The sequence below is a fragment of the Populus trichocarpa genome, chromosome 1 (genome assembly GCF_000002775.5).
Source record: "Populus trichocarpa isolate Nisqually-1 chromosome 1, P.trichocarpa_v4.1, whole genome shotgun sequence".
NCBI lineage: Eukaryota > Viridiplantae > Streptophyta > Magnoliopsida > Malpighiales > Salicaceae > Populus > Populus trichocarpa.
Genome location: NC_037285.2, coordinates 27,309,376 through 27,335,123, shown reverse-complemented (window position 1 = coordinate 27,335,123; position 25,748 = coordinate 27,309,376). Strand labels below are relative to the sequence as shown.

Here is a 25,748-nt window from a genome sequence, read left to right as displayed (position 1 = left end):
TTTATAGCTTTTTCCTATAGAAATGTTTTATATAAATGCATGATTTGTAGATTTTGAAAAATTGTATTGATAAATTCTCCTCGTTTACATGAAAATCTGCCTTCGCCTCCTCCTCCAACTCTTGTCCACTAGATAAATTGTATTGAATGATATTTTTAAAATTAATAATATAAATTGGTTTTTTTATTTTATGTTATCCTTTTTTATTTTTTATATATCATTTATTTATTTACATATTTTAAAAATTGTAATACAATATTGATGGAATGACCGGCAAACCAACTCCCCCATAAAGTTTCAAAGAGTTAGAAAAAAATTATAAGACTTTTCCTTTGACAGTTGCAAATGAAATTACATAAATTATAGTACTTGCCATTGTTAGATGTGATTCTCTGAAGGTTTAATTCTATTGGTAATATGCATATGATCGCCGATGTAATTACCAACGGTTTATTATGTCTGTAATATGCCATAATCACCGATGAATTTACAGATAGAATGGATGCCGATAATTGTTTTTTATTTAATGCATTATTTTCTTCTGTAATTCTATCGGTGATTATATGTCCGACAATATATAAATCATCGACAATATGTTTTCCAATGATAATTTTGTCCACGATTTCATAATTAATTTTTTTTCAACAGAATCAGTGTTTAAACATCGACAAAATATTTCATCAGTATTATGCAATATTCAGGCAGTGAATGCCCCTTCAAAATGAATTTATTTTAGACTTATCACTTGCATGATTATGTGTTTCAGGAAAAAAATATAACAAAGAAAAATCAAATTAAATTTTTGCATTCCAACTTTAGTTTGAGCTAGATTGGTGGTCTACGTGATACCATGGACTGGATCAATTTTTTTTAACCTGGAAAAAAAAGTTCAGGAGACACTTATATTTTTTAAAAAGTAAGAGAAATTTGACAAGTGAATTAAATCTTGATTAATTTGATAATATGATATAAATATTAGGCAACAATAAAAAACAATTTCGAACAATGATGTTAAAAAAAAAGACAAATAAAGATTTCAATCCCTATTAACTTTTTAAACCGTGACCTGAATTATTAGATTAGAAGTATTATAAATGAAACAATTGTGAGGGTTAAAATTACATAAAAAAAAACTACACAAAAGAATCCAAAATAAAAAAACAACAATAAAAAGAATGAGGGTTAAAATTACAAAAAACAAATATCGAAGGGCAACAATAAATTTTCAATTTGAGAGTTAAATTGAAAAGAATAAAAATAATAACAAAAGGATAAAAATCAAAAGAATGAAGACCAATGTGAAAAAAATACACTATAAACTTGAATTGAAAAATGAAATTAAAAACAATGAAACTTTTATAAAAGGATCATGGAAAAAAATAAACAATTATAGGAATAAAGATCAAATTTAAACATCAAAACATAATAAAAAGAAATTGAACAAGTAGAATTTTTCAATGTGTTTTTTACATAAAAAATTTCTAGAAGTAAATCGAAAAACTTATACCCGCATCTAACTAAACAAACCAATAACCATCACGTAAAGAAATGATAAAAAGAAGAAGTCATCAACAATAAATAAAAACAAAATTGAAAAAACCAAAAGACAAACGTAAAGCAAGAAATTTAATATCACAACAAGTGTAATTTACCTGATTGTATTTAATGAATTTGTTAATCAAGATAAGATTTAGTGAATAAAATAAAAGAAAAAAAATATTATTGCAAGATTGCATATATTAAAAAACTTATAATTAAAAAAAATTAATTTTTTATATATAATTAAAAAACTTACAGATAAATCATACCAACCTCTTTAAAAATTAAATACGCCCAATATCATTAAAAAATAATCACAATCTAAAAAATGCTAAATAAGCGAAAAAAATCACAGAGAAAAGGTATTAATTGAATTATATACCAAAACATTATTTTAAAAAATACATATAACATTACGCATTAATTAAAAAAATTGATTTTTTTTAAGAAAATAAAAGAATTAGGCTAGGCGCAATCGGGCTTGGTAAACCAGGCCTAGCTGTTGGCTCATCAAGCAATAGCCTGCAGGGCCAGGCCCAAGCATGCGAGCCTTTATTTTTTTTTAAATGTCGTTCGCTCCAATAATTTAAAAAAAAATCGTGTTGCCTACATCAATAGACGACGTGTCATCCATGAATATCTAAAATCCAGCCATTGTGGTAATTGAAAAAAATAGGGTCTTAGATTTTTTGACAATAAATCCATTTTCAACCCGTTTTTTACTCAATATACCTAGAAAACACCTTAAGAACCTTGGTAAACCAATTCGTGACCTTAAAAAACCAACCCAAAACCCAAAATCTTCCTAAGCAAAGATTTATTTTTTTAGACGCTTTCAAGGCGAAGAAAAACATGATCTGAACTTTCTTCATTATATGGAACTATTCGACACAAAAATCGATTGTTTTGGTGGTTGGAATCATCACCAACGACAACTTTCTCTCTCTACACCGGGATCTGGCTACTCCCTCTCTCTCATCTCACCAAAAAAGACTAAAAAACAAGGAAAATAAAGTTTGGTATCAAAATTGAATTTTCAAAATTACATGGACCGGTTACCTAATAGATAAAAAAGATAGGGGACTAAAATAATTTTTTGAAACAAATTTTTAATCCTCTATCTATTATGTCGTCATTTTCACTTTAGTTTCCTATCTTTTAATTCAAACTTCTCTCCTAAAAAAATTCAATTTGATGCTAATTTGGGCTCAAAATGGCTAAATCACATAAAATAAAATTTTAAGAATTAAATTGAAAAAACATTGCTACAATCCATAGCATCATGTGAAAATGTGAACAGTTAAAAAAAAAACTTCTAGTTTCTTTTAATCTCATGTGATAATATAAAAAAACAAAACCACCATCCAGGATACATTGCAACAATGTAAACATTGTTATTGCATCATGATTTCACGTGCATTTATCATTTTATCTTTTTTTTTTATTGACATTGCCATACTTCTAGTGATTTTTGTTTTTTATGTGTTTTAAAAATATGTTTTATTTAAAATATATTAAATTGATGTTTTATTTTAGTGTTTTTTATGATTTTAATATACTGATATTAAAAAAATCTAAAAAAATAATTTTAATATATTTTTGAATAAATAATATTTTAAAAAAACAAATTGCACTACAATTTCAAATAAAATATAGAGGGGAGATAAAAAAAAAAGAATAGAATAGCCTAAAAATTTCATAAAGTTGGTCATCAAATTTGTTCATTCCTTGTTTCTCAAGTGTTTAACCATTAAAGAGTGGTTATATCATGTGAAAAATACAAGGGTGAAGAGGTTTCTAAATTTAAATGTATATAGAAAAGTCTATTGAACATGAGAAAAAAAAAACAAATTGTATTAAAAAAAGAGTAAATCATAGAAAAAAACGAAAAAACTATAAACTTTATAGTAGTAAAAAGAAAAGAGAGAAAAAAACTGGAAAAGGGGGGTGCCAGTGGCCAGTAGATAGGTCGGGCAGGTGTCCCGGAAAAAGAGGCAACGTGGAAAGAAGGGAAGTGAACATATCAGAGTAGAGGAAGACCACCACCTCAAGCTGAGGAACTATGTAAGGTCTCCTGTCCTGTTCCGTCCTCCTCTTAGAGTTAGAGGTCAAGTAGGCAAAGGAAAACGAAGAAACAGCCCTGTCTTCCTTCCTCTCTTCCTCTTCTACAACCACTGCACTTAAAAATAGCTCCTTCCTTCCTGGAGAATCGCAACTGCATCAGACCATTTGATTAAAACCCCTCAAAATCTAGTGTTCTGTATCATCTCTCTCTCTCTACCGGTATGTGTCTTTTTCACTTTCTCATTTTAGATTCTCCTCTCCTATCTTGCAGTTAGTTGAATAGTTCGTTTCTTGAATTTAACTGATTTTCTCTTTCCTCAATTCACCACTTCTTTGATTTGTTTCCTTGAGAATTTTTCTTTTCTTTTTTTTATTAAGGGAACTTGAATTTGGGTTTCTTCGTCTTTGGTTGCTAAGAAAGTTTGGGACTTTTGATTATTAAATTGAAATTGAGAAATTTGGCAGAACTAAAGTTTGTAGTATTTTTTGGCTACGTGGAGGTTTTGACGAACTTGATTAATTGATTTCTGATTAATCCAAGAGAGTTTGATGTGATTAAATTAGTGGACATGTCGAGAAACAAAGAAGATTTCCACATTATCAGTCTGCTGCCTCCATGGTTTTTTTTTTTTTTTGGCTCATGGCTGCTGCCTCTCTCATGAATTAATATCACTGTGGCATAATTTGAATCTGCGGAATTGTTGAAATGATTCTGTGTTTTCAGTTTGGTGACATAAGCTCGTCATGTTCATGTAATTAATTGTTTCTGCTTCATCCGTTTTGAGGGAAAGCTTTATTCGTAATCTGGTAGCAAACCACCACTCTATTTTTCTCTCCTCGTGCTATTAGATCGACACTAGACAGTGAATGTTTTACTTTGTAGAATGAACAGAAGCTAGCCTTTGGGACATGATCTGCACAGTATTTATTCTCCAGCACACTCGAAAAATATGCTTGTTTTTTCTGTTTCTTTTTTATACCAAGTTCTGTTTCCTCTAGCACGTTTACTATGTCAATCTCACTTGTTACCGCTACATTCTTCCTGTTCCTGGGCAGGAAATCGAGATCGAGAACTAATAAACTAATTTTTTGAAGGCATGCGGTCAAAGCCTGAGAACACAAATGGTCTAGATGCTGATCTGAAGGACATTGAATACACCGTTAACTCTGAACCCTGGTGGCGCAATATCGGTTATAGTTCCATACCTCCTGCCATGACTGGGGGAAATGCATCCAACTTAACCACACCAGAAGGACATAATGGTTCAGAATCAAATGATGATCAGTCTCTGTCGAGTGGTAGATTGAACGAGGAAGATGCTGATGCTAACAAAGATTCCCAAGCCACTGCATCGTCTCAATTAGGTGCTGCTAACTATTTTGTTGCAGAAAATGCATAGAAGGAATATTTTCTATTGCATCAACTCTTTGCCTAACCCTTTAGGAAATACTTGGTTCCTACATATTTCAGCTCTTTTTTTTTGTTTGGTTTTGTGGCCAGCTCTTTTCACTTTAAATTTACTAATTTTGACCTTCTCATTTTCTGAAATTGTTTTTCTTTCAATATGGTAGATGAATACCTTCTGTTCTCCAATGTGTCTGAATCAACTATATAACTGGATCAGGTGCAATCTATTTCTACGGATACTAAACATGACTTAAACATATGTAGCATAGGCCACAGGTACTATGCTCTTAGACAAATAATAATAATTGGGCCATGTTTTGTCAATGCAATGTTTCTTCTCTTTTGCTTGGAAAGATGCGGCATCTTGGTTCAATGCTACTCAGACATTTTTTCCTTAATTCTAACAGGGAATGGTTTACATTACCAAAATCTTCAGAGTGTTGTGTCAAGTATGACTAGAACGCATGATGGCCTCTCCCAGTCTCCACAGTTTGAGCTTGTTAGTCACTCTATTGTGAGTTCTTGTTCCTTCCATATGAAAAGTTTATTGTTTTTTGAGCTTGTTGTGCTGACTGATTCATATGTAGAAAGTAGACACTGTATATTTGATGAAATCATCCTTACATAGCATTGGAAGGGATTTCTATTTTTCTGCAGGCATGTGCATCGAATCCATACCAGGATGCGTATTACAGCGGAATGATGGCTTATGGACATCAGCCTCTGGTATGTAAGCTTAACACTTTGTTCCCATACCCCTGCAGTCATATCTTGATACTTTGTGGAATGATATTTGGATTTGTATGCTGACAATATTCTCTGTTTATTCATTACTAGAAGTCCAAGACTTTTATCCATAGGTTCTTGGAAAAATGGTAATTTTCTTTGCGAGTCAAAATCGTATAGAGATCTTACATCATAAACTTTCCATTAATGAAAGAATTATGAATTCATTTAGCTCAATTACAGTTTTCGTATCTCCATTGGTTTTGGAAAATTTTGATCTTTCTGATTGTTCTAGAGTAATCATGTCCTTGTCAGAAAAAGAAGTTTTAATTTATAAATCTTATTTAGATGAAAAGGAGAGATGTGAGTTTTATTGTGTTTGGAATGCAAAAAATAAAGGCCAAAAGATTCTTTGACGGTGCACTCTGTGTGTCCTCGAAAATTCAAAGGATCAAGCATAGCTCTGCACATATCCTTTCCAATGTCTGCTTCTTTGAGCAGCTGATTAGATTTTAGTTCTTTTGATTTGGAGGCTGTGGCCTGACCTGTCCTTACTTTTTTATTTTTCATTTTGTCAACATTGAATATATTATTAAAAGTTAACAAAAGGGGAAAAGTTTAACATGACCTATTCCAGTGGTTTGGCTTTTACTATTATCTATAAGAAAAGGGAATGCTTTCAATTCATATTAAAGTCTTGGAAGGGCAACTTGTTCTACCAGATTGCTTGTTTCTGGGAAGTTGTAAATGTATTTTCTTTCTTGATAGGAAGTGGGTGAGGATGGATCGACTTTTTTGCCTAATCGACAAAGTTTTGCTGTTGACATACATTTTATGTTCTAAAGAAGTGGGGGGGGGGGGGGAAAGCAAATTTGTCACTCAATTCTAGATACTTACCAGAACGAGACGTTAATAAACCATAATTATGACATGCTCCTTATCTGCCTACAGTAAGGAGGAAGCTGTGCTCCCTGGGAATCTGTTGGGATATTTATCCAATATGCTTACCACTTGCTGCCTACAAACAGAAATCAATAGCTGTGTTTTAATTTTTTCTTCTTCTTAATTTGTTCCATGTGTTCAGAACTTGGACTGTTATAGACATCTGTCTGAACAGATATAATCATTCAATGGTCAGGGTTACCCTCATTTTGTTGGAATGCCACATGCCAGAATGCTCTTGCCCCTTGAGGTGGCTCAGGAACCGGTTTATGTGAATGCCAAACAATACCCGGGGATTATTAGGCGAAGACAGCAACGTGCAAAAGCTGAGGTTGAGAAGAAGCTGATAAAATCTAGAAAGGTACATTCAAATAGCCAAGTTGGGATATTCTGTCTCATTTTTTTCTTCAGATTGTCTTCCACTGTGAGATGATATGCTGATATTTTATATTGCACACATAATGCAGATGTACTAATTAACTTCCTCTTGTTTATTGCTTCTGTATTGAGTCTCAAGCAATTATTTAGCTTGCATTTTGTATCATTTAGTTAACAAGGTCTATGTAAAACTCCTCTCTTTAGTAACATCAAGTTAGGCATCATGATAATGTTCCAGCAATCATTTGAGTTTTTAAGAATTGTCCTGAGGGGGCTTCAAGTTATTTTTAATGTTGACCAAGAACTGTAAGAATCTGATATGTCATACTAATTCATGTAATTGGTAGTGACCATACAAGCAAGCTTCTTGCTAAGTGGATGAGATTTTACTCTTCTTTGGTATATGATCCTATAGAAATCCTGGAATGGTGTTTTCTGGATTAGATAATGAGATATTTGCTAGCTTCTGTATTGTTTGATATTTAACATTTTGGTTGGCAAACTGGTGATACTCTCTCTCTCTACACACACACACACACACACACTCTTCAGCCATATCTTCATGAATCTCGGCACCAGCATGCTATTAGAAGGGAAAGGAGCTCTGGAGGACGTTTTGCGAAGAAAAGTGGTGATGATGCTTCCAAGAACACATCTGAAAGAAAGCTCAATGGTTCTGGTCCACTTCGTGCATCTCAGTCAGGGAGTTCATCAGGTTCTGAACCATTCTCCTCTGACTCTGTTGAAACTTTGAAATCCTCTGATGGTCAAAAAGAAGCAAGGGCGTCCCAAGTGCATGACACTTTTGAAGCTTATGGGTATGCAAATAGAGATGGCCATTATCAGAACCACCATGGCTTGCAATCCTCTACATATGGCCTGTACTTGGGTGAAAACAAGGACGGAGACCGTTCACGTGAAAACGAGGATGAAGATCATCCAGGCCGGCAGCTGAGGAAGCAGGCCAAAACGTCTTCTGCCCACCAGTGAACCGTGCATGCTAAGTGGATGCCAGGACTGGAGGGTTGATTCACACAAGTAGAGAAACTTGAATCCTTCCCTTATCTGGCAACCACGCACCTGACAATATATTGCCAGGCGGCAAATCATTCTTGGCTTTTTTCATCTTCTTGCTTGTGGCTTGAACAGAGGGAAGAGATGGCGAATCCGTGGTTGGCTTCGTTTGTCGGCCAACGGGTTGCTTGCATCATTATTCTCGTTCTCTCACTTTTTTTCTTTTTCCTGTGTACACACAACTGTCAAGGAAACTCAACTAGAAGTAGTCTGGATAGGTTTTAGTCTTATCAGCTCTTTAGTTTAACTTTGAAAATTGAAACTGTCTTGTTCGATCACTTGCAATTCAATGTAGCACTGGTTATTTCATTTGATTGAGGTTTTGCAATTCTTTTACTATGCGCATGATTTCTCCAACCACAATCTGAAGTCGAAATCTTCCGCCTTGAAATCCCTGTCTGCGCACGTCAATTCCCGACAGTTGGCATTGCATTTTGATTAATGGTTATGCGTCTTCCTTCCATCCAAATCTGTCACTATCAGCGATGTTTACTTCAAGAAATCAACTATTTTAATTATGCCGCGTGGATTGATAAGATTGATGTAGGAAGAAAAAGAACGAGAACCAGATTTAATAAGAGAATTAAAACAAGAACCAAGATGAAAATTAAATTTTATTTTAGAAACCTAAAATTCCCAGAACACGAAAATGCTTCAAAAATAAACTTCTGAGAAAAATCAGTTGAAGATTTCATCTCTCCACTACTCTCTTTTTGAGTTTTTGGTTATTTATTTTCTCTAATCACATGGCTCAAATAAAACACTCGATCTCACAAAATTAAAACTATTAGTCAGTTTCTCAAAATTGATCTAGAAGAGCAAATATAACTAATTTTAAAACTTGAAGTAACACGAATCTATTTTACCCGTCTGAAAAAAGGGCCCGGCACTCTTGGCGCAAGCATAAAGCATAGCCAATATGATATAGTAAAAGGGCTCTTCATTACAGAAATTCCCTAATCTATTCTCACTATTAATGAGGGAACGATCAAAAACTATTTTATTTCACTGTTTGATTACACAGTTTTACACTTGAAATTTAAGATGGAATCCAAAGAAGGTAGTATATTTGTCTTCTGCTTGCTATGGCCTGATCTACTGTCATATATGATCTTGATGCTGATGTTGATCAGCGGCATCCTCTATGTTTTTGATTTCTTCATCCTCGTGTTGTTCCAAGATGGTTTCTCCACCTTCATCACCTGCTGGAGGCACCTTCTCCGAGTCTGTTTGACCAGAATCTGTAAAATCGTTGGGTTCTGTGGCATTCACCAAAGTTGGCTGCTTCTCCATCATTCCAGACAGCGCCAAACTTGGAGACCACTCAAGAACATCGTCAATTATGTTGGACATCCGCTTCTGATACCTGCAGGACATAGATTGCACTTCAGACTCAAGCATGGAAACAAATATTTAAGAGGGTTCATCGTTGCAATTTTTTTATGAGAATGCCATCAAGAAGTTCCCAATCAAGGCACTATGTGAAATTATATTATACCCCCAAAAGAATAGCATACCCTACACCGACAAAGCAAGACAGCAACTTGATAGTTCTAGAAAAAAATACACGGACCACTTGATTCTGCAGTCTTAGCTTGGAAACAAGTAAAACAGACATGTAAAAGATAGTGAAAACATTTCGCTGTAATTCAAGTTTTCCACAATCATCTTTGTTCCTTGAGTAACCATATTTAGGGCAAAATGGGAAAGACAGTTTTTTTCAGTCTACTAAATTTAGCAACAGGCGTACTCACCTTGCTCTGGCAGCTTCATCGGGAGCATGGTGCCTCAGCAGTAATATAACGAGCACAGCTAGTAATGCATAGAAAAGCCTCGTTGTCCACTTGGGCCTCTCCTCCTCATCCTTGTTTGGCCATAAACGGAATAATTCTCCCAAGGTAGCTTCTTCAGCAAGGATGTTAGGGAATAACCAAACACGCTTTCCAAGAATGATGTATAAAGCACCGAATACTGTTGCTCTCACTGCAAAATGAACAGAGAACCTTAATATCCCCTAAAGGCAGTTGAAGGAATAATTCAGCACTAGTTATCACTGTCAAATATAATGAGAATAATGGTAAAATAAAAACCATAATGTAGACTCACGAGACTAGTATAAAGAATGAAAAACCATCCACATACAGAATTTAGGACTCTAGAAAATTACTGCAGCACCAGAAAACTGCAGCAATTACAGAAACTTTAGGTGGAAATTGTTTGCCTTCATTCCCATTCTGATTACCACCTCAGTGAGAAAGATCATCATGCCAGTGGTTTCTCACATACCAGTTACAGAGCACTAACTCAAATATATCAGATATGGAAGCTGGCTTGAACAATCATGATTGCCTTCTTGAAAAGATTAATTAATATGGATGAATGTCATTTAAGACTACTGAAGCTGATTTGATGATAATGAAAATTCCATGACGAGTTTAGTTATGGAAAATTCCACAATGATCTGCAAAGGTGACATCAAAAGAAAACCATTCCTGATGTCCCAACAAACTCAGAAGCCCCAAATTCCACTAGAAAACAAAAGCACACCTTCTAGAGGTTTATAAGAAACAGGAGCATCCAAACCTTACATTCCAATCTCAAAAGGTCAATGATGCCACTATTAATTGCCTCACAAAAACAATTTGGTCATATCATAGATAAGGAGCTTTATGACAATAAATGTCATTCACAAAAACATCAACAACAATCCATTTTGCAACTGAATTGGGGAACTGGTTCCTAAATGCAAACACCACCACTCAAGTCCATCCTTCTTCTCTAAAACCCATATTTCCATGTGATTGTCTGTCTGCCAGAACCCACCATCACTTTCAAGCTTCCACCATCATTGCACAAGTCTCATACAAGTGTAATCATTGGGGATCATTCTAAACATCATTAAATATTGAGCTCATTATTCATAAAATAAACCAAGTTGAAGGGGGAATGTTATCTTTGGCCTCTTTCTGTTGTTATTTTGAGCCACATGCTCTTCATCACTCATCTCCTCTAGCCTAGTTATGCATAATAATCTAAATTGAGAATGCAGTTATATGTTATGGAAATCAGAATGAACACTAGTTCTTAAATAATTCAATTTGAACTGGATGAAAGACAAGGCAGTGGAATTGACTGCTATAGACCGAGAAGGGATTTGTTCATAAACAACTTATTTTAGAATTCATCCCAAGTAAATTCTTAGGCCTCAGAGAAACCAAACGTGTTAAAACAAATTTAGAAGTTAAAGGAAAACCGAATAAAACAAAAGCAAAAGAGGTTATGAGTATTGGCTAAAAAGATCACATTTTTTCATAGATTTTGTATGAGTGAGTTAGCTCTTGAACTGGACCATGGCTATGCACCATAGACCCACTCTCATTAACAAGTGTTACCCAGAATAGAGACAGTAATTGGCAAGCAGGCAACCCCCCCAACACACACAAAAAAAATTCCACTGCCAACAAAACACACCATGCCCCTTGCAGCCAGGTAAAACCACAACTTCAAAGAGCAGAAAAGAACCAAAGCCAAATGGCAAATAGACTGTAGTAGAGGAGAATTATCAACAGAAAGAAATGCCTAATAAATACACACATGAAGGCCTCTGTACCATCCCCAACAACTGCTGTATCTGTTAATGTGGCCAAAAATACTGTCTGCAAATCATATCTCCCATCAATCGTAAAGTTTAAAATGTTATATTGTTAATTTTGCAAAAAAAAGGAGGGAAAATAGCAATTAAAAGAGCATTAGGATGATGGCCTTTTCACGATAATAGAGTGCTAGGAAACCATGTTTCTATAAGTATCTACTGATCCCCAAAAATAAAAGTACTCCCACATGTCCTGAAACTAGCACACAAAGGGGTATCTCTTTACATTAACTCCAGATACTAATAACTATAACAAATAAATAAGAATGTCCATGTATGCATTTACACCCATAGCTGACAAGTTTCTCTGGGCTTGATAACAATATTTCTCTCATAACATCAGTACAATAATTTCTCTCACAGAGGAAATTTGAGGTAGAAAAACAACAAAACAAAGAAACACAAAATGGAGTTCAACATAAGTGGCAGGTTCTGGTTTTCAAATATGAAAATTATAAGAAGCTTGCGAGAGAAATATAGATTTTCAATCAATAAACTTCATAAAAATTTGGTCAAATTTTGTTCCATGCGTGATGATACTGATTTAGCAAACATAATCAGGCAACTCTAAACTAGGGTTTGATAATGCAGTAAAAAAAATATGAAGCAATAAAAAATGAGCCCAGGAGTACTTACATGAAAGAAGTGAGAAAATAAGCAAAAGAAGTCCAGCACAAGAGTAGAGGATTAATAGCTTGCACCCATGTGGGTATATAGGAAACAGGCAAATTGCAAGAGTCAGCACAGGCCAAGAAAGTGAGAGGAGTGTCTGCCATAACGGCCTCTGTTTTACGAACGTCCACGCAAAAAAGGAATCACTTTCTGAAAACACTTGATCCTGCAAAGGACAAAATAATGTTAATAAATTGAGCTTCAGAGGCAATATAAAACAAGGATCTTAATTTCTTTGACTACAAAAAAAGACAAAAGAACATCCAACTGACATGGATAGAGATGCAAGGGTGACTGGTTCTCTAATTTCTCTATTCTTCTAATTATAATTCCCATTCCAACTTCTTTTAGCTTTTCCACATAGACTCAACGTCTTAGTAAGCACAATCTAGCGACTTACCATATTCATCCCTGGAACTCAAATTTGTCCTGTTATTGAAAGGATATGAAGGCCTGGTCTGACCACAGAAAGTAAATAACATTCTGACATAAATGATACAGAGATGCAGAATGTGTTGGGGCAAGATAATACAAGCACAAAGCACATCCATTCTTGGAAGAATGCAAGGGGCAACATATCATTGACACAACAGACTTACAAAATGCAAAAGAGAGTAATATATGATCAAGAGAATTCATACAAGTCCTGGTCTCTAAGAAGTCAATTACCCCAATCATATAGAAAATAGTAGTTAGCATTAACATTTCATAATAAAAAAGGATACGTTAAATATATGATAATTGACAATTTGCATAGTGAAGTCAGAAATTCAAGTAGGTTAGACAATCAATTAAAATATCACTTTTCATATTAAACATCCAAATGCAAAAAAGGAAACAACTTACAGGAAAGATCTCTAGATGTGCTGGCCAGGTAGACAGCTTTTTCTTCCCAGGACGAACAGTTTTCACCACACGATCACAACGCACTAAAAGGTTCTTACTTAATAAAGTATCAACAATTTCTTCAACCTCTAAATTCTTATTTGACTCTAATATATCTTTAATCTCTGGATGATTTTTCAGAAAGCTTACAAAATCCTTTCCTCTAAAATATTCAACACGTGTCTCTTGTAAGACAGCCCAACGAGAAACCAAACCCTTGTGATCTCTTACCTTCTCGGCAAACAACTGAAACACATCTTTTTTTGCAGCTTGTTTCTGAAGAAAGAAACAACCATAGAAGTCAGAAAACATTAGAAAAGGAATCAAATTGAGAACCATTATTACGCATAAAAATGATTGGCCCAAAGTTAGTCACACCAACCATTCACCAAATATGGATGAATGTCAAGCAATGACTTAAAAGGCATAAACCACCATTACTAGTTACATGAACTTAAAATGTACAAGTGAACAACACATGCAACCTTTCCACAGATTTTAAAAGGTTGATATACATTAAAAGCAAATTCCTTGAGAAAACAGTTCATGGAAGTTTTAACAAGCTAGCTACGGTTTTAACATAAGGTTTTTGCAAGAACTTAAATGCCACTAAACACTGTCAAGGCTCAGGATCATGAGAGTACAGCACATGGAAATTCCTAGAAATGTAGTACAATGATGGAGAAAGATAAAAACATTTAAATTTTTTTGAAGAATTCAAACAATGATCACTAATGTATACCAATGAAAACACTACGATTTCCTCAATCAGGTACTACAATGTGACTGAAAATTTGTACAATGGGTTATTTTCTCACAGGACTAACAATTTAACTTCCCCGTTTATTTTGCCAAACAAAATGAAATTACTGAAAAATTGCACAATGGGTTGTTTTCTCACAGGACTAACTTAACTTCCCCTTTTGTTTTGACAACCAAAATGAAACTTTAAAGACCATAAATTCGTTTCTTGGCATGGGTTTCCAGGGAAGGAAAAACACAGACAAAAGTATCAGGCCCTTACCAAAGTTTGCATCTTTCAGGTCCCATTTTACAAGAAAACACCTTATTCATATTCCCTAAACACACATGAATATTGAAGGAAAAAAAGTCAAATTTTTCGCATATGTCTTTAAACAAGCACAAGAAAACTCTACAATTGCAACGCTAGTTTCAATTACATGAATTGTAACATAAAGATAATAACTTCATTTAAAAGAAAAGAAAACAAAGGGAACCAAGATCAGAGAGAAAGAGAAGACAAACCCTAGGAGGGGTATCAGAGTTTAGATCTCTGGTGCCATTTGGTACAGCTCCTGATGATCTTCGAACCCTTTTCTTGTCTGCTGCCCCTCCTGATTTCTTCATCTTTGTGTGCTTTTACGTTTGTGTTTTCTTTTTCTGTTTTATTTATTGTCGGCTCTGTCTCTCTCTGTATTTATTTTTTATTTTTTTATTTACTTGGCTTTCGTCATGTTTCTGTCTTTCTTTTCAAACCTAACCCAGTTGAACTACGCCACGTCATCATAATCAAGTTCGGAACCACAAAAAGAGTCCTTTCTTTCTACTTACTCAACGAAGTTGCAAATTCAATGGTTTGAGAAGTTTATTTTATTATTATGTAAAAAAGTCTGAGTGACATGTCCTCTCAAAAGAAAAATTCTGTGATATTGTAGATATTTTATTCGTTTTAGATTTGTTTGGATTCTAGGATTTATTTTATAAAATGTTTTTTATTTTAAAATATAGAAAAATAATATATTTTTTTATTTTTTAAAAATTATTTTTAATATAAACACATTAAAATAATTTAAATATATATATATATATAGATAAAATAATTTCAAGCAAAATTAAATTTTAAAAAGTCATAAAATACGATTTCAACCTAAAAACAAACAACTCATTATTGTAATGGACTTATTTAGCGTTTGGGAATGCTACCTAACAAACAAATAATTTTTTATATTTGAAATTAATTTTTTGTATTTTTTAATCTTTTTAATATGTTGATGTTAGAAAAAAAATTAAAAAATAATAATATTTTAATATATTTCTGAGTGAAAAATACATTGAAAAGCAATTGTTTTTGCTATACTGAATGCTACTTAAAACGTGTTTATATTTTAATTTTAAAAATATTTTTTAAAAAAATTGAATAGCACTCCCAAATTCTACCTAAGCGCATTAAAGTAAGGAGCTGCCTCACACTGGGCTTCTAGCAGCGCCTGATATTACTGGGGTGAAGGCCACAACAACAACCCATTGTTGTAATTGTTGTTGTTGGGGATGCATTTTTTTTTTAAATTTCTGCCAAATGCTGGCCAAAATACTAAATTCTAGACAGATTCAAATAATCTAGTCAGATATAGCCGAAACAGTAGCTATATTTGTGTTTGCATAGTTTTTCTATTTAACGGATAACCCGCTCATAATAAGAGGTATAATTTATTATTTTATAAAGGAATATGAAAAACTTTATAAATTAAAAAATATTAATTTGCTACTTAATAATATTTATATATTAATTAAGGACAATTTTAGAATTAACTCAATCAAGTCCTTACTTGATTTTTCTAGGTATGAAAATATAATCCATGTACTTTTTATATTTTAGTTCTTAATTTCTAAAATATATTTTAATCAACTACTTAATTAAATCATACCAATTTAATTTTTGACTAATAATTTTTAATGTGTATGACTCATTAGGTTCATAATATATTAGCTCAAATATAAAGTATAATTTCAATTAAATAAAATTAAATAAATTAAATAATTTAATTTATTATCAATTCAATAATTGATTAATTTATATTTGAAAATCAAATACATTATTTAAAAACGTGTTATGATCCCCCAAATATTAGAAAAATCATTAGTGGTTTGAATTAACATTCTAGTGACCGGTTTCTCAATGTAATTAATATCCTTTCATCAATAATATTTTTCTTTAACAGTAAAGTATGTAGTATATTTACCATGTTAAATCATGTTTTCTCTCTAATAGTCATTAATTGTTTGAATAAGATTTAAAACTCTTTTAAATCTAATTTCATCTTGGTCAACAAGTTCTCAATCAATACTATTTGTGAACAGGTGAGATATTTTTTCTAATTTACATAGGATGATGAATCCTTTCTTAATCACTCAAGTACCTTCATATAGTTCATGTTATACCCAATATCTATAATTGCATTACCTCGATCAAGATAACATATAATAAGATCAAAGTATAACATTTTCTATATAAGATAATCACAAAAACAAACAATCCTTTATTGTAATGGGCTTAAGTAGCGTTTGAGAACACTGCCTAAACATCGTTGGACAAAAAAATAATTTTTTTGATTGTATTGATATGTTGATGTCAGAATTTTTTTTTGAAAAATATAAAATATATTATTTTGATGCATTTTCGAGTGAAAAATACTTTGAAAAAGTAATCATCACCACTATTTTTAACATTTTGATGTTAAAAATATTTTTTTAAAAATATTATTTTAATATGTTAAAAACAAAACAAATAAGATTAATCTATACTTGGTGGAAACATGTGAGGGGGGAAAAGATTTGAATAGAACAAGGTTAAGCCCATTTGTTAGTTTTTAGAGCACAAGACTCACCCAATGATTTATCGGATGATGAAAGCCCAATTGGCAAGCCCAGGCCTGCCTTATGTCCCAAAGAAATCAGCTCCTCGCTTATCATCTAGCCAAAAAATGGAATAACCAAATCCTATCCTGAACAGCTGAGCTCAGATTACCCCCAGCTTCAATTGCCATACACCATGCTTGCACTCTAGCCAACTCCTTATCGTTAGCTGTTGATGAAGTGGCTCTGGTTTCATTTTCTTGTACGTTCAGATGCTCTCTTTCTGCTGTCTCTCCCTCTGCAATATTAGGCAGCAATCACCACTTCCTCGACTCTCTTGGCTCACTAACAAGAAGACTACACCAGTCGTTTCTCTGTGGCTAGCACCTGTATATGGTCATGGCTTCAAGAGAACAAGCAAAGACCAATCTTGTTTGGTACCTTCTTTTATTGTCCACGCAGTAGAGAAAGACTCGGAAAAATATGAGATAGACTCAGATAAGGCCAAAGAAGCCCTTCAAAAACTTGACCAGCAGCTCCAAGCCTTCTCTGAGAAACAAATCAGCTCTCCAAAGATAAGAGGTACCTCTCTCTTTCTATAACTGCAATGACAGTTTATGCTCTGATATCCCAGGTATAAATAAACAATTTGATAAGCTGCAATCAGTTTAAGTTTAAATTTCAATCAATTTGTTCGAAGAAGAATTTGAACTTCCTTAATGGAATTTTGGCTGCCTGTGTTATTTGGTCCAAAATATCATATTATCAAGCAGTTCCAAAATGTCACATTACCTATCAGCATTTTTTTTTGTCTTTTTTGAAAATCGTAGTATTTCATCAAGTTGCGCAAACATTTCTTGACAAATCTGGATATATATATATATTTTTTGGTGTTGAATTTGTCAATTCTCTGGAAAGTTGTCCTCACGAGTAGATAATCAGAGATGGATAGATTCCAGTAAATAAGCAAATACTGACATTCATTGCGTTTAAGAGGAAAACTAGCTACAGGCTAGTCTAACTTGCAAACAATGAATTCCAGGGCAGTATAGTTTTGCTCTCTTGATGATATTCACATGGGTGCTAATTAACAAGATATTTTATCTGTAATCACTGATCAAATAAATAAAATTTCTGAATTTCCTTCAACAAATTAATCAGTATTAACATTCAAGCTACCAATTACGAGCATTAGGGGTGAGTGATTATGAATATGATCAGAAGGCAATGCCTAATGGTCTGATAATACCGTCTACGCTGAAACATGTTTTCTTCAACCTGATTTCAGCTTCTGACGTGAAACTTACAAGAGATGAAATGACAGAAGAAGTGCCGGAAGTTTCAGGGTCTGTCCTGGTATATACAGCTGCAGCTCTCTTTCTTTTCACAATTTTCTACAACATATTCTTCCTTACAGTGCTACAACCATCCGTAGACGGACCACTACCCAAACCAGAACCTGAAACAATTCAAGCAATCACTGCTACTACAATGGAAAGAAAACCTCCCAAAGAAGCTATTTTGCAGCTGCTGCCATTAATGTCTGAAGTTCTTATACAAAGCTCTGGAGGTGGCAATAATTAAGAAGCAAAACAGAGGAGCAAATATTCAATTCTAAAAGAACTTATTTTCAACCTCTTTTGGATATGAATCTATCAGATATGCTTTTAGTCAAGTTTTGGCTTGAAATGTTTCAACTTTTCAGAAAATGTAAAGAGAAGTGCGGTTTTTCTGCTTATCATGTTAAGAAAATTTATGAGCCAACAGGATAATATTGAGAAAAAACAGGGCACTCCACTTCTCTCCATTCTTTTTAAAGATCAGCCTGTATTATTTGTTGTTCAGTAGAAACATTGCTGATGAATCAGTATTTTTGAAGCTCATTGAAAAAGCCTAAAAGCTATTCTAAAAAGAACCAATAATAAGAAGGCAATCCACCGACAAGTCAACATACTTGGGTTCGATCATGTTTTGATTCTAAATAAACTTGAATCTGGCGACCTACCAGACCCAACATACTTGAGTTTGGCCATGAGTTGAGCCTAAATAAACATAGACCTGACGACCTACCAGACCCAACAAACTTGAGTTCAACTATGCACTGAGCCCAAATAAACATAGACCTAGCAACTTGTCAGATATAACAAACTTGGATTCGATCACGAGTTGAGACTAGGTAAGTTTGGATTTGGAAAGCTACTAGACCAAACATACTTGGGTTTGGCCACGCGCTGAGGCTGAGTAAGTGTAGGTCTGATGAGCTGCCAAACCCAACATATTTGGATTCGGCCAGATGTTGTGCCCGAGTAAACTTGGGTCTAGCAAGCTGCTAGACCCACCTCTCTTGGGCTTGGCTACGTGTGAAGCCTAATTGGTCCGAGAGTTGTTATAAACCCATGTTAAAGTTATAAAGCTTCGTTTATTCATTCTTATAACTTCTAGCATGAAATATTCATATAAGGAATAATCATCTTTCTATATTATAGGTGTATAAATGGTCTCCCAAAGTCATATCACATTTTCATCTTATTAATGACGTGTAATGAATATGCATCCCTTATTAATGATGTGTAAGAGATTTTTATTTCTCATTAATATCATTAGAAGAAAATGACTCTTCAACTCTTCCACTCCATCAAAATGACAAAGTTCAGGGATTATAAATATTCCTTGAATCATCCAGATATAGAGATCACAATTTCTTTTCTCGAGACATTCATACTTTAATTCCTAGAGCATTTGTTATACCAAAATAAGAACAAATATCTTTTTTTTAGAATTTAAAGCTCTTTTTATTTATTTATTACAATTCTTTATTTAAAGTCACTAACTTTATTATTGAATAGTTCCTAAATTCCTACAAAAAAGGATTGTTTTTACTGGTGCTAGGACTTCTATCACTAACTATACATTTTTTAAGCTTTAGAGAAGGGAATATTGATCCAAATATGTGATTAATCACCATCCAAATACCAAATAACCTCATATCTGAATACATGTGATAAACAAGAGGAGAATTTTTTTTGTTACATCAAGCAAGAATGGGTTAAAGGTTCAAAAAAATACATCAATTCCAATATACATGTCATTACTAAAGATGTGTTATAGATTTGGGTGTGCTCATACATGAAAAATCATACAACTTGACTTTGGATTATGTTGTTTTGTTGTCCTTTATGTGTGTGTACTTCATTGGTTACGTTTACAAATACATATGATTTGGTTTTGAAAAAAAAAAGGATAAACAACAACATTTTATTATATATAAAAAACAAAAAACTAAAGGAGATCTGACTATAGCTTCTAAGACAATTCATTATGGATTACCAAAGTGAATTGTCCCTTTCTTCACACAAACCAAAAGCCTAACTAGTCGAGGTAGAATCGTCTTTTTCAAGGGATACATTGGGCATTACAAGATTGGTTCAGACAAATTGGTCAACATACTTTTTTTTTTCATAGTTAAATTACTTTGTTGCCTTTAAAAACAAAAATTATATATATCTTCAGTTCAAGGGCTTTTTTGTCTTTTTAGTATTTGCATGGTAAAACCACGATTATACCTTTTTGAACAAACAACCATTAAACTTGCTCAATGAGGCTTTTTTGTATTTTCAATTTTTTAACAGTGAAGTTACGATATTACCCTTAAAATAATAATAAAAAATTATACTCATGGTTTCAAGGGTATTTTGGTTTTTACTCTTTTTTTTTTTGTTATTTTTAGGTTGATCTAGGGACTATTTAGACATTTTAAAAGGTTAAATATTATTAAAAAAAAGGCACTGGCATGTGCAACGCATGATGGTTCCTGTGCCATTCAAAAGGCACATGCTGGGCCATCTGATTATCAAATTCCACAATCTAGGACGGTGTTAGGAGCAACACATCATTCTTTTTCTGGTGATGTGGCGTGTGCTTATGACAGAGACACGGGTGGCCTTCAGCGGACCTTTTTTTTCCTCTCTCTTTTCTTTCTCCTAGCCTAGAAATTCGCACCAGCCCATCCAAAAAACAATTGTGTTCTTCAATCGATTTTGACCCTCATTCTCTTGATTACTATTAGTTTTGCTTTTGATGCATTTTTAATTTTAGATTTTTTTCAATTTCATTCATGTGAGTTTTATTTTATTTTATTTTATTTTTGTATTCAATATTGTCTTTATTCTTTTGATTTTTTTTATGTTTTATCATTTTCTTGATTTATTATTTTTCTAATTTCATCCCTGATCATTTTATTGTATTTATTTTTATCTAATTTTAGTTCTCTTTCTTTTGATTGGTTTTTTTTTTTAATCTTTTTTTTTTCAATTTTCCCTCAATTTCTTATTTTATTTAGTTTTTTAGTCTAATTTGGGTCCTCGTTCTTTTGATTACTATTTTCTTATCATTTTCTTAAATTGTTTTTTTAATTTTATCTCTAATTATTTTTTTTCATTTAGTTTTTATACTAGATTTGTTTGCATTATTTAGATTTTAAATTATTTTATAATTGAAAATTTTACTTTGTTATGTTTTAATGTCCGTCTTTCTACAAGGTAATCTCAATCTGATAATCCAGGACCAAATTGAGTTCTTTTTTGTCCTTTTATTATAAATTGATTTTTTCTCTTTTAAATTGATCATTTAACATTTTGGTTATTGGACCTTGAACTTCGTTATTTTTTTTCATTTTTTTGTTGGGTTATCCTAATCTCATATTCCAAGTAATAGGTTAGTCGATTTAACTCGAATCGATTCGAGTTTTTTTTTTTTGTAATTTCATCCTTTGACATTATATTATTAACCATTGAGCTTTGTGATTTTTTTTGCTTTTTTTTACGTGGGGTTATTCTAAATATGAATTAGTAAAGTTAACCCTGGTTATGCTAGTGATTTTTGAGCATTTTTTTTATTTAGCTTTGGTCTTTTTGGTAGGTTTTTCTTTTGAAAGTCTAATTATTTTTATATTGATCTCATATTACGGGTGGTGGGTTAGTCGAGTTAACCCAAGTTGACTCAGTTTTTTTCCTTAACCTTTTTTTTGAAAGATTTTTTTTTTAGTTTTATTATTTGACATTAGATTATTGTCCCTCAAGTTTTGTCATTTTTTTGTTTTTCTTTCTGTGAAGTTATCACAAGTGCAGGTTTGCTAAGTTAATCTAGGTTAGCTCGAGTTTTTTTTTTTCAATATTTTTTTTATTAAACTTCAATATTTTTTTCTAGGTTCTTCTTTTGAGAGTCTATTTTTTTTTTTATCCCGATCTCATATCATAAGTGGTTGGTTGGAAACATTAGCCTGGGTTGACCCGAGGTTTTTTCTTCGACGCTATTTTTTTTAAAATAATTTTTTTTATCATTTAATATTAGATTATTAGATCTTTAGCTTTATAATTTTTTTTATACAAATTTATCTCAATCTTATATTTCAAATCACATACTAGTTAAATTAACCTTAATTAGCTTAGGTTATCATCGTGATGATATTTTTTTTATATTAGAAATTTTTTGACTCGATATATCTTCTACTATATAATGCACGCTACCTATCTAGCTGTTTTAACTAATAAATAACATGTTACAAGAAGAAAAAGGTACAGATTCAAAATCAAGATCCATCTATATCAAAAATTTTGTTCCTTGATTATGCTTCCTCATCCGCTGGCGCCTCGCGTTTTCTTCTAATAGGCGGAGTTGCTCTCGATCTTCTTTCCTGCCAAGCCTTTCACTTCTTTTCTCTTCCTTCGTTATGTCTCCAAAGCTTGCCTCCATTTTTATATCTCTATCGTCACGACCAGCAAACCTTTTGGTGTTGAACATTTTTCTGATTATGAGAAGAGCCTTTTCACCTTCACATTCATCTTCTTCATCTGAAAGTCTTCTTTTCTTGGGACGATGATCTTGCAAATTAGAGACAGCCGGCGATGAAATATTGTCGCGTACTCGCTTGTTTTTCATCTCATGTGGCTTCACTGGCTGTTTGGGATTCAATGTTGCATCGTTGGGTCTTCGTGGTCCCTTGCTATCGTTGCTACCCGCGAACTGCTTTGTTGGATGAACTGCTTTGATGATAGGCTTTCTTTTATCGGTACATTGATATTGCAAGGACATACGTGATGGGATTTTCTCCATTACCGCCTTGTTTGTGAGAGGCTGATATTGCAAGGACATACGTGATGGGATTTTCTCCATTACCGCCTTGTTTGTGAGAGGCTTCAATGAACATGCCAGGGCTGGCTGTTTCGGCTTCAATTCAGGGTCATTGAATTTTCTTAACCGCTTCACATCTGCATAGTGCTTTATTGAAGGCACTGATGCTTGTGTAGGAGTGGCACTAGAAACTGGTGGCGTCAGATTATTGTCGTCAGAGAACAGGAAAGAGTAGTCTCTTGTCTGTCGAAGCCTTTGGACTTTGGTCTGATTATCCATTGCAGAAAGAAGGATATCGGCACTTACTGCTCTATGTTGTGGAATCTGGGTTTGTAGCTTGCTTTTGCTTTCTTGAATAACTCTCGGAGCGATACTCGGTTGAGAAGGGCCAAAGAATGATCCGTAAGTTTTAGTTTTATGATGATCAGAATTTGAAAGCTTCGAGAGATGATGAGGACAATTTCGTTTTCGGATTTGTTCTTTAAGCAGCTTTCTTGTTTCAAGAAACTCCAGCTCCTCCTTGGTGACGGCCATTATTGGGGCTTTGAATCTTGCAATATATATTCTCAAAGGAAGGAGGAGATCATAGACATAGACAAGATAAAAAAAAACTACAAGAGTGCTGCTGGGGAAGGAGTTTTGTGTTTCCTGATACCATATGAACTTTAGGGCAAAATATATGAACTCATAATTTATACTTGGTGTGTATATATATATAGATGACTTGTATGAGTTTTGTGTTTTCCTGATACCATTCGGATTACCACCATGGTTCAATCAACTCCTTGCTGGGAACGGATTCAATTCAATTCAATTTTCAAAAAGAAAAAAAAGAGAAAACCGCTTCACATTATACTTTACTATTTTTCTATTCTCGAAACCGTCTTTGTTTTGGCATGGCTAACAAAAAAAGGTAGCATTAGCAAGTTTCCTATCTTCATCAATATGCTCACTAAGTTTTTCAAACAGTGGTTTCAAAGTCAAGTGACCTCCCCCTGCTGTATTGTCTGAGCAGGCAAGGACTGCTGAGCTTTGGAGCTTTTGTGGGTTGTGGCTTCGGTTTGTATCAATTGGGCTTTGGTAATTTACTGGGCCGGGTTTCTGTCCCATGTTAGCCCAATTTTATACTGTTATTATTATTCTAGTTGAGTAGCCAGACACAAGGCCCAGGTTCGATTTCTCAAGTAATTTCTTGATGATTTGGGAGCTGCTACTTGGCTAGTAGGCTAGCAGTGCTTTCTTCTAAAGATAGCCTGCACTGTACGTTGGCAGAAAAACAGGATGCGAAATTCTGATAGAGGCTGCCAAGTGCCAAGGCATCGATCCATCTCTGCAGAGTGCAGATTGATACAGTTTCATTGACTTGTAACTCAGCTCGTCGACAAGTGGAGGAAAAAAAAGGAGGAGGAAATCCAAACCAGGAGCATCATCTATTAGATTATCAAATTTGATCATACCCAATTCGTTTACGCAGGGAAAATGGCAAGTCATCTTTAGGCTTTCGAGCATGGCCAAAAGCCATAGTTGTGGTCTCTTTTTTCCTGTTTTTCTCGAAGCACGTAGGGCATCTACTGGCTAAAGTGTTAAACTCTAGTCACTTCCCAGTAGCTACAAATGCCATTGATCTTGGGAAATTTTGCAGAATAAAGTGGTCCGTGAAAAGGAAAGTAGGAAGACATGGATCGATCTGTAGCTGAAAAGTGAGAATTACAGCAACATAGGGACCGTTCTTGGGCACACCTGCTAGCTAGGAAGTGGACAACAAGGCCCTTTTTCTCGCTGCCATCATATTTGTATGGTGCGTGAGCAGTGAGCTCTATCGCAGAACCAACCAAAAGAACAGCTAATTGATTGAATGCTTAATGTTGGACTGTATAATTTACTTTCTCAGCTTATTATTTGTAAATATAATTTAAAATGGATCCTACAGGTAGAGTCCAAGAATGGCCAACTGGACAGACATTTTTTTAGTTTTACGAGAGAGACAGATACAGATGGAGCTTGCGGTAAATTGAAATCATTGAGGATAATGTTGCACGAAGAAAGACCTTTCATTGTTTTTAATGGATCTGGATCTGAATCTAATCTCATGATCACATATTTGCCTCCTCCACCTATGAATTTGAACTCTAGGGTTTTTTCTCCTGCTCTTTGATAATTTAAATATAACTAATCAGATTTTTCAAGGGATAAAATAATAATAATAATAAAAAATAAGGGTTAAAATTAGTATAAAAATCAAATTTAATCAAAATTTAAGAGATAGAATTAAAAAAAAATTAAAATAAAATTTATAGCAATCAAAAGATTATTGACAAAATTTAATATAATTAACAAATAATAAGATATTTTTGAATTTATTACACCTCTATAAAAAAATATTTCCACTTAAATAAATAAAAAATATTTTTCTAAAAGTCAAGTCAAGTTTTTTTTTTATCGGAAAGGATATTTTATTAACCAAATTTTTAAAAGTTTAGAAACTGATTTTTAGAAAATTATTTTTCATAAACAGGGTCATCTAAAAATTTAAAAAAAGAAAAATTTAAAAAAGGAACTAAAAAGTAAAAACTAGCACTCCAAATTAGAATACAAAATAAGGTAACTCCAAAAGGTCTTTTCCAATGCAGGTATTGAATATGAACAGTAACAGCACAGCCTGATACAAAGAATAGAAATCCAAAC

The 25,748-nt window shown here is 33.3% G+C and overlaps 4 protein-coding genes across 7 annotated transcripts; 2 read left to right on the top strand and 2 right to left on the bottom strand.

Annotated features, from left to right (window-relative positions):
• Nucleotides 1–3,479: 3,479 nt before the first annotated feature.
• LOC7484033 (nuclear transcription factor Y subunit A-1) lies at nt 3,480–8,443 on the top strand. 3 transcript variants are annotated; one of them, XM_002299870.4, is made up of 6 exons: nt 3,480–3,822; nt 4,699–4,968; nt 5,419–5,525; nt 5,669–5,737; nt 6,876–7,040; nt 7,610–8,443. In XM_002299870.4, exons 2-6 carry the CDS (start codon nt 4,701–4,703, stop codon nt 8,045–8,047), a joined length of 1,047 nt encoding a protein of 348 aa, XP_002299906.1. In that variant the 5' UTR covers nt 3,480–3,822; nt 4,699–4,700; the 3' UTR covers nt 8,048–8,443. The 3 variants fall into 3 exon arrangements, with proteins under 3 accessions (XP_002299906.1, XP_024453900.1, XP_024453865.1); XM_024598132.2 differs by having other exon boundaries at nt 3,489–3,822; nt 5,419–5,510; XM_024598097.2 differs by having other exon boundaries at nt 3,489–3,822; nt 4,660–4,968.
• Nucleotides 8,444–8,972: 529 nt separating this feature from the next.
• LOC7465146 (translocation protein sec62) lies at nt 8,973–14,798 on the bottom strand. Of its 2 annotated transcripts, XM_024593782.2 has the most exons (6): nt 14,607–14,760; nt 14,365–14,419; nt 13,302–13,616; nt 12,420–12,621; nt 9,886–10,114; nt 8,973–9,497 (listed from the first exon to the last, which is right to left on the bottom strand). In XM_024593782.2, exons 2-6 carry the CDS (start codon nt 14,374–14,376, stop codon nt 9,233–9,235), a joined length of 1,023 nt encoding a protein of 340 aa, XP_024449550.1. In that variant the 5' UTR covers nt 14,377–14,419; nt 14,607–14,760; the 3' UTR covers nt 8,973–9,232. The 2 variants fall into 2 exon arrangements, with proteins under 2 accessions (XP_024449550.1, XP_002298400.1); XM_002298364.4 differs by lacking the exon at nt 14,365–14,419 and having other exon boundaries at nt 14,607–14,798.
• A 2,265-nt stretch (nt 14,799–17,063) lies between these two features.
• LOC7485749 (uncharacterized) lies at nt 17,064–18,812 on the top strand. The gene is made up of 2 exons (XM_002299869.4): nt 17,064–17,516; nt 18,223–18,812. The coding sequence occupies exons 1-2, from the start codon at nt 17,207–17,209 to the stop codon at nt 18,516–18,518; spliced, it is 606 nt and encodes a 201-aa protein (XP_002299905.2). The 5' UTR covers nt 17,064–17,206; the 3' UTR covers nt 18,519–18,812.
• A 3,720-nt stretch (nt 18,813–22,532) lies between these two features.
• On the bottom strand, nt 22,533–23,597 carry LOC7465145 (uncharacterized). The gene has a single exon (XM_024581475.1). It carries the CDS (start codon nt 23,595–23,597, stop codon nt 22,533–22,535), a length of 1,065 nt encoding a protein of 354 aa, XP_024437243.1.
• Nucleotides 23,598–25,748: the final 2,151 nt, after the last annotated feature.